Source organism: Phragmites australis, chromosome 20, assembly GCF_958298935.1.
Source record: "Phragmites australis chromosome 20, lpPhrAust1.1, whole genome shotgun sequence".
In the NCBI taxonomy this organism is placed as follows: Eukaryota; Viridiplantae; Streptophyta; class Magnoliopsida; order Poales; family Poaceae; genus Phragmites; species Phragmites australis.
The window spans coordinates 3,818,739-3,835,171 of record NC_084940.1 but is presented as its reverse complement, the minus strand read 5'-3'; the positions used below and the strand labels follow the sequence as shown (position 1 = coordinate 3,835,171).

The 16,433-nt window shown below is 43.1% G+C and overlaps 1 protein-coding gene across 2 annotated transcripts; it reads left to right on the top strand.

The window, feature by feature from the left end:
- Positions 1-8,291: 8,291 nt before the first annotated feature.
- LOC133902155 (probable mitochondrial adenine nucleotide transporter BTL1) lies at positions 8,292-12,519 on the top strand. 2 transcript variants are annotated; one of them, XM_062343756.1, is made up of 6 exons: positions 8,595-8,727; positions 9,715-9,766; positions 10,407-10,501; positions 11,162-11,495; positions 11,603-11,840; positions 11,998-12,519. In XM_062343756.1, exons 2-6 carry the CDS (start codon positions 9,764-9,766, stop codon positions 12,252-12,254), a joined length of 927 nt encoding a protein of 308 aa, XP_062199740.1. In that variant the 5' UTR covers positions 8,595-8,727; positions 9,715-9,763; the 3' UTR covers positions 12,255-12,519. The 2 variants fall into 2 exon arrangements, with proteins under 2 accessions (XP_062199739.1, XP_062199740.1); XM_062343755.1 differs by lacking the exon at positions 9,715-9,766 and having other exon boundaries at positions 8,292-8,727.
- Positions 12,520-16,433: the final 3,914 nt, after the last annotated feature.

Sequence of the window (16,433 nt, the reverse complement as noted above, 5' to 3'; positions counted from 1 at the left end):
CTCTTGATGTGGATGACGTGCTGACAGACGACCGACAGTGATGGTGTCATCATTGTAGAGCGTCTTGTGCTGATGGTCTAGGTTCATTGCTGAGAGAGAGGGGTGAAAAGGTGCGTTCCGAGGCTCAAACTGGCAAACCGGAGCGAGCAACGGCGGCGGCGCGGGATGGGAGGCCGTATCTAGGGCGAAAGAGAGGGGGGACGGATCCGAACCTAGGGTCGTGGCTACATAGGCGACCACAACAGCAACAACCTCACCGGCGTTAGCAAGGGAGCGGCAGCAGCGGCGAAGAACGTCCATCTAGAACGAAAACTTAGGAAGCTACTTTAGATCTACTTTGTACAGCACTGCAAGGAGCAAGGGGTCAACCCATCTTCCCTCGATATCGGCGAGGAAGTCGACTATGGAGAAGGAGGGAGGCTAGAGGCTAGAAGAACGATGGGTCTAGGAGGTAGCTAAGCAGTCACCTCGGAGTCTCCGCAAGTCCCATGTTGTTGTCCATAACAACCTAAGTTAGAGCTTAGCCGTGGACCCACGTAAAAAGTTCTAGAGAACAAATATTAATAGAGCCTCTGTGGCTTTTTTATACGAGATAAAAATATTTTTATGTTTTATTGGGTGATTTGGCTCATGGCAATTGTAGCATTGATTGGGTTTGCAATGGGTATGAGATAAAGTGTTAGGGTGTATTTAGTTATTTGTATGAGTTTTTTTTAAATGATTTTATATGTAGGTTGAGGAAAAGTAAGCTAAATAAAGTCATATTTGTTAAAAATAATAATATTTGATTGGTTTTATCTGTCTGAACATGCTGAGCTGAATTTATATTTGGTTGATCGAATATAAGGCCACATAAGCGGATGCTAAAGTTAAGTTTGTAATTAGTTATTCGTATAAAGATAATTTTATGACATTAACAATTGAGTCCATCTCTTTGAGTAGATGCATCTAACACTAGGCTAGGATATGGAGTGAAGTTCGAATCTAGCTTCATGTGGGCAGGTTGAAGATGTATATTTGCATAGGTAAGTTAAAATAGTGAATGTGGACTATTTTTTATAAATTATATGTATCCATTAGACAAGAATATCTAAATACGGGCAATCAATTACATCCTTAATTGTAATTGCAAGCTTGTTGCACACAAAGGCGTCAAGTCGATTATTTAGACCTACGAGCTTTTTCACTCACTCACTGTGCCTTTTGGTAGTAGCAGTTTTAAAAACTTATTGTACCTTCTTTAAATAAAATTGGTAGAGCCATTGCTGTCCCTTTCAGAAAAAAGTGAATTTTGGAGTTATTTGTTGGCATACAGAGGAGCGTGGAGTTATTGAGTGGTACTTATAAATAAATATTAGCAATAAAAAAATATTAGCAGGCGTTTCTCTTAGAAATAAATATTAGGGGAATTAGCATCAGACCTCTAGATAAAAAAATGAAAAGATAATTGGCAAGAAATAAAATCGAAATACTAGAATTGGTCAAGGCAATTACTGATATCATACAAATACACCATCCTACGGCTACGTGAGTCGGGAAGTACGTTTAAATCGTATGACCGAAATTTTTACATTTTGACTTTTTTTTAATATATTCGACTCATACAAAAATACTTTTAAAAAATATACACTTTTACACAGCGGTATAATATTTGACGTCATGGTTATATAGCATAGTATGGTGATAATTGACACATATAATCTTCTACGTTAGACTTATAAAATTATATGTGTTAGCTATCATAACATCAACTGTTACGACATATGCTATTTAAGAATAACATAAATAATCATGATGCCATAAATTGGTATATTTTGGACATTTTTTTTCTTATAGATAGATCATACGTACAATTTTTTTTTAAAAAAGCGTCCAAATCTAAAAATTCCACGACTGAAAAACGAGACTACCACCCAAGTGACCGACCTTTTTTCTCTATAAAAAAAGTGACGAACCTTTTTTTCTCAAAGCAGTACCCTGAGCTGTCTCAGTTCATTAAGTTTATTAAGAGCAATTATGATATCAAAACCGATAAAGTTCACTCTCGGCTTCAAGCTGATCTAGTTAGGTACCTATGATAACTGTATATAAAATCGTAATTCTTATAGTGTAAGTATTTACAATAATATTATTAGAATATATCAAGTAGTGTTTTTATGGGGGGTGTAGTGTTTTCAAATTATATATGATGATGTATATAGTTCTGTCAAATCTCTAATTTTTTTCTCTTTCTCTCTCTTCTTCCTCTCTCTTCCATCTCCCCCATCCCCTCCCCGTGACCCGTCTGCTGCCGCCACCTACCGCGCCATGCCTGCCGTCCCCTCGCCGCGCGCCGCGCCGGTAGACCTCGCGCCCCGCGCCACGCCTCGCGCCCCGAGCTGCCTCGCCCCACACGCCCGCTCGGTCGCCGACCCCTATATAAGGCGATGAACAGTGCCTCCCTCCCCCTCCTCACACCCACTCTCTCTCTCTCTCTCCCCGAGCACTCCGCCGCCTCCCTCCGAGCGTTGCCGCCGGTGAGCTCCCCCGCCCCCCCTTCTCTCTCTCCCTCTCCCTCCTTTCCCTCCCCTGTAGACATACCTGGGCCACATATCATCGTCGGTCGCCGCTCCCGTCGCCCTCCCGTCACCAGGCCGCCGCCGCTTCCCCGCTGCCAGTCGCCGCCGCTTCTCCGTGCCAGCCGAAGCCGCTTCCCTGCCGCAGACCGCCTCCCCGACCTCCCGCCAGCCAGATCCGGCCGGCGAGGCCCGCCGTCGCCCTCCGCCAGCGCGCTGCCGTCGTCGCCCCTTCTCCCTCCCTCCCTCTCGTTATCTCTGCTGCCCGAGCCGGCCCCCTCTTCTCTCTCTCTCTCTCTCTCTTTTATCTCTCTCTGTGTAGCTGACAGGTGGGCCCATTTTAGCTGAGCTGAGCCGCCCGCCGAGCCCACCGACAACTGAGCCGGGCCGTGAAGCCGAGCCACGAGCCAAGCCCAACCTGAGCCAACTTAGCAGAATATTCCGGGAATATTCTCCTCTTTTCTTTTTTCTGAATTTCTCTCTCGGCAAAACTTCTGAAGCCCGTTTCTCCTCCGTCCTAACTCCGTTTTCATCGATTTTTCCACCGATATTCATCTAAATTCGAGATCTACGTAATCATGTCAATTTCATAATTTTTTTATAAATTATTTGGTCATTATTTTAATCGTTTGATTGATCATGTATGCCTTTATCGTTGTTGCGATTATTAGAGGAAGGAGCATTCGAGGAAGACCCCGAGGACCCGGAGTTTGAAGAAGGAGCAGACGATGACTTCAACAAAGGCAAGTCCTACAACCGTTGATCATGTTGATCCTATGTTTCTAAATACAACCCGTAGAGCCGTTGTTTCAAACAATAGGAGTATGCATGATTAGATTAATAGTTGTGATTTTTAAGAAATGCTAGAATAGTTATGACCCAGCTTGTTTATCCCATGCCTTGTTATTGTTACCTTTATTCCGTTGAAACCCTAAAAGGTTCCCAACATCAACTATAATGATTATTTGGATGAATGCTTGTTTACTAGTATGCTTAGGATTACTTTGCTCAAAAGAAAGAACTAGATTATTTACATATAATAATCATGCTTTTCAATGTGAAGTGATGTGTGTTTGGTGCGTGTGTGTGTGTAAAACTTGTGTTTTTGGGAAAATTCTAGAGTAGTGTTGACGAGGGTGAGTAAGGTGCCCCATAAAGGTGGGAACTACCTCGAGCAAGGTTCGCCTTTGTGGTGTTCTTGCTGGGAGACTCTTGCCTCGGTCGTATAAGGACCGGTTCGCTGTGACATCTCACATAGTATCCACTCGTACAACCACATGGCCTGTATGGGCAGGACTTAACTTAATCCCTCTGACTTAGTGCGATACCCACCCGGAGGCCGGTAGTGGCAATGGGGATCAGGAGCAAACTTGGGTGGTGCGTAGCCCAAGGTCTGGCTGGTGATATTGTTAAGGCTATGTCAAAGCCTTGGGATTGCTAAGTGATCCTTCCCGTGAATCTTCTAAGGCCCCTGGTATCTTAGTGCCCCATGGGTGGATATTGTGACTTCGTTGTGAGGTTGTTGCGTCTCGTTATGACAGCTTCACTAGTTGCTAAGGTGGGAGCCTATGCATATCTTGTGGGTAAAGTGTACAACCTCTGCAGAGTGTTAAACCTATCCAGATAGCCGTGTCCTCGGTCAAGGACATGCTATGGTTTGGTCACAATGATTAGCTTTTCGGCGTGAGTATCTCCTTGGTGTGTGAGTGGGCTGTGTGCCCGTGTTTTCAAAAGGAAGGGTCTTGGCTTTGTGCCCTAAGCCTCTTGGACTGTGTGTCCGCTAGCAAAAGACTTGTGGGAACTGGCGGGACGGGTGTATCTCCCCCAGGGCCGTCAATCCCCATAAGCTCAACTTACGTGTTCTCTTCGGAAGTGTTTTTATTAAAGTTAGTCTTTGCAAAAATGAACCTTGCATCAACAAAACTAGCTTTCCGCAGAACCTAAAAGACTCTACAACCTTATCCTTGATCTACCCTTAAACATCTAATTTTTCCCTTGAGGCAGGACTTGCTGAGTACCTTATGTACTCACACTTGCTAATTGTGGATCCAGATGATCCAGATGCCGACTTCGTCGAAAGAGAAGATGAAGATTAGAGAAGCCGGTTTCGTCTGCACTCAAGCTGCCTGTAGGGCATGGGTCGCTTTTATGTGTTTCCGCTGTACTTTGAGGGTTTGTTAAATTATGACTACGAGCTTCTGTTGTAATGAACTCTGTGTTGTACTCTATTATCATATTTAATCGATGTATGTCTGTGATGTCTACTTCTATTGGAATTCGTGCGTACCAGCTACTGATCCAGGGACTGGTATGAGCTACACGAGGTGACCCCAAAGGAGGGGTTCGACAGAGTGGTATCAGAGCCGTGCTTGACTGTAGGGCGAAACCTTAGGATTGGCCGAGTAAAGGAGTGATAATTTTATAACAAATTATTTTGACAAAATTTTCTCATCCCTATTGCCTATATACCTTGATGCTCCATTTTAACAAAAAGTTTTTACTCGATTCCGACTCATTTTTGTTCAAAACTTTGGCAGATAGAAGGAGACGGATGGACCACCACCTACTGCTTGGACGTGCAAGGTTTTCTCCTCATCCTTTGGGAGACACTGATGAGGTTTGGGTATACTCAGCGTCCAGAGTGCCGTGGACGAGAGTACCAAGAGCATGGCACCAACAGATGTGAAGTCCATGTCCTTGTGTTCGAGACGCCTGAGTATACAGACTGGCAGCCATGAAGTATTGTTGCCTACAGGCTTCTGTTATAATGAACTCTATGTTGTACTCTATTATCGTATTTAATCGATGTATGTCTGTGATGTCTACTTCTGTTGGAATTCGTGCGTACCAGCTACTGATCCAGGGACCGATATGAGCTACACGAAGTGACCCAAAAAGAGAGGTCCGACAAGTTCTTTCTGAATTAATGTATCATGTTCTTTTGACATAATTTATAGTTCACACAATAAATAACTCATAATAAATGACAACATGGTTTGTTACGTCACAAGATCATAAGATAAACATCTTTAAACTCTTTATAGTTTGCAAATACAATTATCATGTGTGATATCAAGAGACAGCTAAAACTATTATAGTCAGAACCTGAAGTTACAAATACAATAATATAGATTAACTAAATCGTGCCGTGGAACACCGCCTCCGGTAAGAACATGCTTCTTGTCACAGACGAGTTCAGGATTGCATGTTTGGCTATTGAGCTTATGCAACAAAAATGCACAAAGTCTGTCTTCCTCGGATCATCACAAGTAAAGTGTATACTTTACATGCTATTCCAATACAAACAAATGAAGTCATCAAATATATGATGCAAACAGGTTAAACATGATCTATATGATCAAAGATAGAGACAACAACCAGAACCAACCATGCTCAAGCCAGCACTCAAAGAATTATAGGGTCCACTCGAAGCAAAGCCTGGGCGAGTTGATCACGGAACTCCATGTAAATCTCAGACAAGGACAAGCAACCTTCCATATTGCGCCGTGTGTAATTCTTCAAGTATGTCGCTGTAGCAACTCTTATCCCTTGATCACCATCCCCTATAACCCCAACAAAATTAGTCAGAATATAATCAGCAAACTTTCAGAAGTAAAAGGAAATTTTGCTTCTCTGAAAGAGCAAAAAAAGTATCTGTTAAACCTCCCCTTCTCTGAAAAAGGAAATTCAAGAAAGAACATATAAGTTGAGGTCAATTCACTCGTATCCATGGCCGATCTTGGGTCAATCCATTCGTATCCTTTAATTCATGCTTTGCCTAGCCTGGGCCTCTCCGTGTACATAAACAGTACCATTTTATAAGGAAATTGAAGGAGGATTCCGGGTGCCAATTTAGCACAAATGCATCAAACACGCAAAGCTGCTCGGTGCACCACAAGTCGATTTGGTTGGGCAAGCTCAATCCGAGGACTAGGAACTCGATTTGGGCGGACAGAAACTCAATCCGACGACTATGAACTTAATTTGTGCAGGGGCGAGCTCAATCCAAACATCTAGTAACTCGATTTGTGACAGGGCTCGGGCTCCGAAATCCGGATGGTGGCACAAGCGCATGCGCGGAGCGGCAGTTAGGATGGTGTGAGGAGAGAGGCACGTTAGATTTGGCGTGAAAGGCCGATGATGGAGCGTGCACTATTTTAACGAGGGTGATAGCGGTTCTACTAGAGAGTGTTTTCTGCCCGAGCTAACAAAAAATTAGATAGCGTATGTGATAGTGTTCTTTTTGAGATACTCAAAGTTAGAGCTTAGCCGTGGACCCACGTAAAAATTTCTAGAGAACAAACATTGATAGAGCCTCTGTGGCTTTTTTATGCGAGATAAAAATATTTTTATTGGGTGATTTGGCTCATGCTAATTGTAGCATTGATCGGGTTTGCAATGGGTATGAGATAAAGTGTTAGGGTGTGCTGGGTTAATCGTATGAGTTTTGTCTGAAATAATTTTATACGTAGGTTGAGGTAAAGTAAGCAGAATGTAGTTATATTTGTTTAAAATAATAATATTTTGTTGGTTGTATTCGTCTGGACATGCTGAACTGAATTTATATTTGGTTGATTGAATATGAGGCTACATGAGCGGATAGCAAAGTTGAGATTGTGATTAACGACTCGCATGAATGTAATTTTATAACATTAATAAGTGAGTTCACCTTAGTGAGCAGATACATCTAACATCAGGCCAGGATGTAGAGTGAAGTTAGAATCTAGCTTCATCCACGGGTAGACTGAAGATGTATATTTATATAATTAAGTTAAAATAATAAATATAAACTACTAAACATAAAGATCTCCAAATAGAACACCCAATCGTATCCTTAGTCGTAATTGCAAGCTTGTTGCACACAAGGCGTAAAGTCTAAAATCGATTATTTAAACCTACGAGCTTTTTCACTCACTCACTGTGTCTTTTGGTAGTAGCAGTTTTAAAAACTTATTGTACCTTCTTTAAATAAAATTGGTAGAGCCATTGCTGTCCCTTTCAGGAAAAAAGTGAATTTTGGAGTTATTTGTTGGCATACAGAGGAGCGTGGAGTTATTGAGTGGTACACTTATTTTCTCTTATAAATAAATATTAGGGATAAATAAATATTAGCAGGCGTTTCTCTTAGAAATAAATATTAGGGGGATTGGCATCAGACCTCTAGATAAAAAAATGAAAAGATAATTGGCAAGAAATAAGATCGAAATAGTAGAATTGGTCAAGGCAATTACTGATATCATACATATACACCATCCTACGTCTACGTGAGTCGGGAAGTACGTTTAAATAGTATGTTTGTGAAATTTTTACATTTTGACTTTTTTAATATATTCAACTCATACAAAAATACATTTGAAAATAGACACTTTTACATAGTGACATAATATTTGGCGTTCGGTAACATAGCTCTCGTGATAGTTAACACGTATAATATTCTACGTTAGATTTGTAAGATTATATATGCCAGTTACTCTAACATTAACTGTTACAACATCTGCTATTTAATAATAACATAAATAATCATGATTCCATAAAAATGGTATATTTTTTGGACATTTTTTCTCATAGATAGATCATACGTACAAACCTTTTTTTCTCAAAGCGTCCAAATGTAAAAATTCCACGACTGGAAAACGAGACTACCACCCAAGTGACCGACCTTTTTTTTCTCTATAAAAAAAGTGACCAACCTTTTTTTCTCAAAGCAACACGCGCCCATACAGATCCCAGTCGTGCACTCGTGCTGCATCATTTTTACAATCGTACCCTCTCGCTCGTCATTATTTCATATTTCATACATCACCCCGTCCTCCCGGGACCGCAAGCGCGCAGAGCCGCAGAGCAGCGGTGACAAATGTTTGCACTCGACCCCCTGGATCCTCGTTATTAACACTTCCACCCTCCCAAATACAAAAGCAGGACCGCGACTCCGCGAGGGAAGCGGTGACGCACCGCCATGGGCTACGAGGGTGCGCCGGGCGGCGGCGGCGGGAAGCTGTCGCTCGCCAGCGTGGGCTTCGCCGGCGCCGGCGCCAGGGAAGGGGGGAGCGGCGCGGGCGGTGGCTACAAGGAGCTGCTCGTCATGACGCTGCCTAGGGACGACGGCCTCGACGGCGCCAAGGTCGCGGAGGTCATTGGCGTCAGGCTGCCAGACGTCGGAGGGGTCATGAGGGTAAGGAAATCACCCCCATCCTCACCCCTGACTTTAAGTGGTTTCCTGATTGATGGAGTGAAAAAGGTGGGAAAATACTGGCTATTTTGCTCGGTTAATTTCTAATCTGATTGAACTGGCAAACTGTGTTTCCCCCACCGGAATATCGATGCGTGGTTCGGTTTTCAGACTGTTGATGCAATGATTCGTAGTATAATTTAGAATCCCTTCGTTTCGTCATACGGGCAAGCAGTTTGCTGCAGAAGATATGAACTGCATTTGTTTTTTGTTTTTTTTTGAGATTTTTACCATCATGTTGCATGTAGCTTTGCTCCGGTGAAGTTGAGTAGTTGTCCATATTCAGATGCTGCTTCCTTGAAGAGTTTTTGCTTCATTTTCCAATCCAGCAAGCACCTCTAATCTTGTCCACTGCAGGTGCCTCCTGCCGATAAGTGTTGTGCTTCTCCCTTTATGCTTGCATTCATTTCGTTACTTCATATTACAAATTATTGTTTCCACCTTAGTTTCTTCCTTCATAACTCTATTTGCCAACTTTCCATTGATATGTAAAAATTAAGATACAGATGGTGCTATACTGTTGTTAGGAGTTAGGACCATATTGGGTATGCAGCCAATGTGCATGTGCCCTTTTGTCTTATTTCCAATATTTTTTCTCGCCTTGAGTTGATAATTGGTTAGGGAAAAGTTGGATCTGACTTTAGATAGCGATGTATAGCCCTAATGTAGGCTAGAAGTGGAAATACTAATATTTAAAATTTATCAACTGAGAAAAAATCTGCACTTTACACCCTTTGCACCCATGTTTGTTGGTTGGGAATGAGAACCTGAAAGAAAAAGGCTGAACAAGCTTCAAGAAGTCAAATGGAATAAACAAGATTAAGTTAAGAGTATCATTTTGGACATCAATTTTATTCTTATATATGAATAAGTCAAATAGTTTTGTATGCTAAGCTAACTTAGAGAAAATTTTGGTTGCGCTTGCGTCAGGGATATTCTCCATTACAGGTCTGGACAAAGTGTTTCTTTCACAGATGGAATGGTATTTGTCCTTCTCTGTTCATGCTTTTTGTGGTCTTCATCCACATATTTGGAAGATGTGTACACAAGTAGGAAATAATTTCTCTCTTAGTTCTCCTGTGCCTTCTTCATTTACTTCATATTCCAACTACCAAATTTGACTGTATTATATGTAAAATATATTCAAACTTTGTCTTTAGTGTGATGTTGCTCCTGTTTGAGCACTATTGACAACATTGCAAATTCTAACCACTGTTTGTGAAACCGACCTTTGTGCTTTGGGAGAGGTCTAGACGTGGTATGACTGGTGGCCCCCTACCAAGAAAGTAAATAACCTTACTTGGAACCTGCCTAGCTACACAAAAGCACATAGTTGAATGTACATTATTTACCTCAATAACTTGCAATTTGTACTATAACATATAGATATGGTGGTCTTAATAAATCCTTAAATGATTTCTGTTACACATGAAGAATCTTACTCTATCATCTTCATTACATCTACCATTATACAATGTCAAAGCATTTGCAGGTACGCTTTACCTAGAAAAGTTGTTTTCATTTATTTTCTCACTAATGCCTTATGACTTTTAATTTTGAAGCTGGTGATGAATTTGTGACTGATTGTTTGAGGCGTTCCTTTTTTTCCCAATTTACCGCAGACTATTTTGGGGCGCAGAGAGGCCAGAGAATTTGCCAGTGGGGCATTAGCTGGTGCTATGTCTAAAGCTATTCTTGCCCCTCTTGAGACTATCAGGTATTCACTGAATTTGGTCTCTGTGTTTAACCTCTGCACTTTGCATGGCCAGTTTAATTTATTTAAGCATTACAAGGATAGATGCAAATCCTACACCTAGTGTGCTTAACATTGAAACATTGAAACTGTAAGCTTCGCTTTTTTGCTTTCTGATTCAAGGTCGATGTATGCACTTCGGAGATCAGATGTGCCACCAATTTGGCACCAGCTAACTGGTCATAGCATGTTATATCTTTTGCATGATATTGTGTTCTGAAAGTGACATGTACCCGCAATTCAGAAACAACTTAGTTTCTCCAGAACACCACCTTAATGATATGCTACAGAACTTCAGGGATTGGACCACTAACACATCTATTAGGAAAACGACTTGTATTTTCTACATGCAGTTCTCGCTGTATTACTCCGACATATGACCAAAACCATTTAATATTGAAAATGGCAGCCTATCACATTCTCATGCATAAACATATTATCTTGTTTATTTCACAGCAGAATACAGTTTTTAAAATTTATGGGAACTGATTTCTACTGTAAAAACATGTAGTTCGATGCAGGCTGACTCCTAATTTGTTTCTGCATCATACACTTAGTTTTATAATGTGTCTCTTGATTAAAGCAAAGGAATGGTCACATAATATCATCGTCTACTAATTTCAGGACAAGAATGGTTGTAGGAGTAGGATCTAGGCATATTTTTGGTAGTTTTGTGGAGATCATTGAACAAAATGGGTGGCAAGGGCTTTGGGCGGGTAATACAATCAACATGATCCGCATTATTCCAACACAAGCAGTTGAGCTCGGAACATTCGAGTGTGTCAAAAGGAGCATGGCAGAAGCGCAAGAAAACTGGAAAGAGAATGGTTACCCAAAGATACAACTTGGTAACCTGAAAATCGAGCTGCCACTCCACTTCTTATCTCCAGTTGCTATTGCCGGTGCAGCTGCTGGTATAGCTGGCACATTGGCATGCCATCCTCTTGAAGTTATTAAGGTAATTGCTGAATTGAGTCCTTGTTGATGGTCAGCACTATTTCTTCATTCACATTTTCAGATTTAGAAATCATATTACTTGATGTCACATTATTGATGTTCTGACAGGATCGCTTAACTATCAATCGAGAGGCTTATCCTAGCATTAGCCTTGCCTTCAGCAACATCTACCGAAGTGATGGTATTAGGGGCCTCTATGCTGGCCTCTGTCCGACACTAATTGGCATGCTTCCTTATAGCACATGCTACTATTTTATGTACGATACGATCAAGACCTCTTACTGCCGCTTACATAAGAAACCATCTTTGAGTCGCCCTGAGCTACTAGTTATTGGGGCTCTGTCAGGTAAAGGATTCAGCATCTCTTACGTTACACTCAACATTTTATCTTAAATTCTATGACAAATCAGCAAAATCAGGGGCACTCTGTAGGGAAATTGGTTGATAATAACTTGGAGTTTGAGTTAAACAGCATTTTTTACATTTTGCTCTTGGATCTACAGGTCTTACTGCAAGTACAATTAGCTTTCCGCTGGAAGTAGCAAGGAAGCGACTAATGGTCGGTGCCCTGCAGGGTAAGTGCCCACCAAACATGATCGCCGCCTTGTCAGAAGTGATCCGGGAGGAGGGCCTCTTAGGGCTTTACCGTGGGTGGGGCGCGAGCTGCCTGAAGGTCATGCCGAATTCTGGCATCACCTGGATGTTCTACGAGGCATGGAAGGACATTCTTCTGGCTGACGAAGACAAGCAGCGCGCTTAGCGAGCTAGCTGTTGAGCAATGAAGGCGTTGCCGTCGACTACGAAGTTTGCTCCTTGGCTGGGATTTCTGATCCCTTTTCAGTTTTGGAATCCAGCCTGTGCGGAATGGTTAGTTAGGATGCGATGCTTTTTTTGGCCGATGAGTGGAAGCAGTTGTTTCTCACCAATTCAGAACGTCTGGTCGCCAGTTTTTTTGTTAGCAAACAGATTTCATGAGCTCGTAACATTACGAATGCAGTGATTCGTCGATAAAAAGAAATTACGAATTCAGTTGCTCTAAGCCTCCAAACGTTTATGCCATTTCTTAGCTGAATGCTGGCTTTGCTCTGGAGCTCCGTTTCTTCCACAAAAGAACCGGTTCGCAGAGCAGAGGTGGCTGTATGATAGTGTGAGAACACGGGATAAGCTCAGGGTGTAATGCCGCGACGCGCAAGGTTTCATTCCGTGCCATGTCCACTGAACTGATGGAAGACTGGAAGTCGACCCGCCGTGGTCGTGCCGTGTCACTGATACGTACAGCAGGAGCAGGCTCAAACGAATGCAAATCTTGCCCAGCATTGGGCCGAGGGATCGATTGGGCGGGTGGCCTGTGCCTATGGCGCACGGGAGAAGCCAGGCCCCACGGCCTCGGTGGCTAGCCCTGGGTTACGGCAGAGTCGCCGATGATCTTCCGTACGCACGCTGGCGGAGACGCACATGCGGACATCCGGCATGGCGCCGACTGCCGAACGATACCATTCTTGATCTCGACCTCGACCTCGACGCATCCGCAGCCGCTGCGGACTAGCGGTTGCCGAGAACCTCGTCTGCCCAGAGACGCGGGCCAAGTACCTCCTCGATCGACGGCAACAATCCATCGCCGACTGCACGTGGCCGCGTCAAGGTCAGCGCAGCGCTCTCCATGTACGCGGCGCTCCCCACTCATCTTCCTCACCGCGCCCTCCATCGCCGCCGCCGTCGCGTGTTCCATCAAGGTGTTCCTGCAAAGGAAAAGCACTTTAGGTTATGTTTGGCTGCTCCAACAAGATTGTGGATAGTTGTATCCTATAAAGAGATTAAGAAAAAATAGAGTAGACTTATATATGTTGAAAAAAAGAGTGTTTAATTGTTTGTATATATTTGATGGATTGAGCTCATTTTTTATTTGCTTGACTTGCTCTAAAGTTATATGAGCCGATGCAAAAATTGATATTATAATTAATTACTTATATAAAAATAATTTTATGATACTGATAAGTAAATCTGTATGTATGAGTGGATGCAGAGTCTGTATCCGTCGGATTAGGTTGTTTCACTCCTCGGTCAGAATGATATCGTATATTTGTATCTACTTATGAAGACGAAAACAATAGATATAGACAACCAAACACGCTTCCTCATAAGATTATATGCATTCATCGAGTCAGGCTGGGAGATTCAGACAACCAAGCACACCCTTATAGAGTGTTTTTTGAAAGATTTCCTTTCAGCCTGGTTGGTATTTCGTTAACAGACCATCCTGACTTGGTCATTATTTCATTTACCGAGCACCTACGCGGCGTATTTTTCAGGCAAACTTCAGAACGAGGTGTCCCTCGTGCAAAATCTTCACACCTCTCCTCCCACCGTCTCCAGTGACAGCGGCGACATACACCGGTGGTACCTGTTTATGAGTTTTAGACAACCGAGATAGCTCGTAGGTGTGTAACCTATTGCAGAGTTGTATTTTCCGTTGTAGCAGCACTGGAGCTGGTCTAAAGGCAGAAGAAGAAGAGGGCGACACTGCGTGGCTGTGGCGCGTGCATGATGCATCAAGAGGGCTCCAAGGAGACCATGGCCGGCTTTGACAGCAAGCGACGCATGCTGCGTTAGGAGCTTAATCGAGCGGCATATATATGCTGGTGTTAGCTAGCTAGCTAGCCGCCGACCGACATCGAGGAGACCAAATTAAACAACGACGTTTCACTATGAGTCGTCAAGCTCTTGCACACAATGTTCTCAGCATGCATGTTGGCTGTCACGTCCCAAATTCCATAATCACATAATTAAGCATAATTATGCTTTTTAAGTATTATGTTTAATTTTGTGTATTTCATTTTGTGACACTAATGCAATTTATTTAAAATCATTTGGATGAGAGAAAGAAATTCGGGAGAGAAAAGGATTGATTTCACAGCAAAAATGAACCCTTTTCACTTACCTGTAGGCCCCACATGTGGACCCACTCCTCACCATCCCTCCCTCCACTTGGGCAGCAGCCCCACCTTCTCCCTCACTCCCACTCACGTGCCTCTCTCCTCTCCCAACCAGCCAAAGCAAGGGAGCAAGAGCTCACTCTCCCTCTCACTTTCTCTCTCCTTTCTCCCTCAAATCCGCACTCTAGGAGCTGAATCAAGGTATGCATGTGGTACCATTGCGATCACAAGCTCACAAGCATTCCATTCCTCCAATTTGTTTGCTCATTCCTGAAGGATTTGAACCTGATTTGGTGTCTTTTGGTGTTAGGGTTGAAATATGAAGAACACCGGATTTCTTCGTCTCCCGAGTGTTTCCCTCCGTTTCCTCCTTCAATCGACGGTCCACAACCTTGGTAAAGGACTTTGGGTGAGTCCCCTAAACTCCCAGGGCAAGAATCCACCTTTTGGATGGTTGGATTTCGAATTTTGAGCTACGGGTTTGAAGTTCGTGAGTTCTTGATGAATTAGAAGCAATAGCCGAGTTTTGGTCAATTTCGACGTATGCATGTTGTCCTATGTGGTAGAGGAAGTCAATGTGATGCTCTAGGTCCAAGTCCCCACTCCAAATATCGCCGAAATCGTCGCCGGTGAGCTCCCCAAGTGCCCCCGGCGACTCCCAGCGGTCTGACCGCCACCCCAGGCCGGTCAGACCGCCAGGGGCCAAAACTCTCTGTACTGGGGCGGTCTGACCGCGTTTCCGACGGTCTAACCGTGAGTCTTGGCGGTCTGACCGCCAGTGACCCTCGGTCTGACCGCTGTATACCCAGACAGCACATTTACTGCTTGCTGAAACTTGTAAAATTCATAATAAATTCTCTGTAGCTCCAAAAATTATGAAACAAATTTTGTTAGTTTCATAATAACCTACTCTACCTATAAAAAATATCTCCAGCCATGAAATAATGAATTAAATTTCTGAGATTAATTAATTAGGTTAAAGCTTCATTAATTCACCGTTAATTCATCATAAGTCTAAAATTGATGAATCCAATTTTTCTAGTTTCCTTATGACTTGTTCTATCTAGGAAAAATATTTTCATCCATTATATGCATATTGTGTCATGTATTTGCACTTCATTCATACTCATTGTATTGCACGCGTTGATCCTTTTTAGAGAACGTCGATCCGTCGATCCCGGAGAGCGAGGTCGATCCCGAGGTGCCGCACCTTTGTGAACTAATGCATCAAGGCAAGCATCTATCATATTGAACCCTGTCGGTTGTATTGAATGGAGTCTAAATATTGATAAATTATGCTTATGTATATGTTTGCATGTATAGGAAGTCAGTGTTGGGTTTTGTCGGGTAGATCCTATGTTGAATTGCATTGTCTCTATCTTGTATTGTTGATCCATATCCTTGTAACCTGGGTTTAATCATGCTAAGGTCTAACCTAAAAGTGATGCGAGATGCTTAGCAATGCATAGGTCCTCAGTAGAAGTCGAGCGGTGAAACGTCCCATCGTTCGCGAGCTATAAGTTAAATTACTTTCACAATGGTTACCGTGTTGGGTTGTTGGTGTTGGTTGTATGAGTGGTGAGTATGAGACGAGATGTGGACGGTGAAACGTCCCATCGTTCGCGAGCTATAAGTTAAATTACTTTCACAATGGTTACCGTGTTGGGTTGTTGGTGTTGGTTGTATGAGTGGTGAGTATGAGACGAGATGTGGACGGTGCTAGGATGGTGTTTTGTCCTGCCCGGATGTGGAGTTCCCCTGGGTAGGCCGGTAGAGGAAGACCGGGCACCGTAGACCGCTTGCATCGTTTAAGGCCGATCGTCGGGGTAGTTGACTTTAACACTTACCTTACTCACCACATGCCGATCTAATGGTAAGGCGAGCCGAATACCTTCGCAGCTGTGGCTTTGTGGGGCTTGAACAACGACGGTGTGAGCGGGCGGGCTTGTAAGCGGTACTAGTTTGCTCCGGGAGTAGTTCTAGTACCGCCACGCCGAGCGTTGCAT

What these genes read in the sequence shown, in the direction of transcription:
- LOC133902155 (XM_062343755.1), top strand. Translation starts at nt 8,512, where the DNA reads ATGGGCTACGAGGGTGCGCCGGGCGGCGGCGGCGGGAAGCTGTCGCTC. An exon ending in GCCCCTCTTGAGACTATCAG is followed by an intron (nt 10,502 to 11,161) that starts GTATTCACTGAA and finishes TACTAATTTCAG; the next exon opens with GACAAGAATGGTTGTAGGAG. An exon ending in AGTTATTGGGGCTCTGTCAG is followed by an intron (nt 11,841 to 11,997) that starts GTAAAGGATTCA and finishes TTGGATCTACAG; the next exon opens with GTCTTACTGCAAGTACAATT.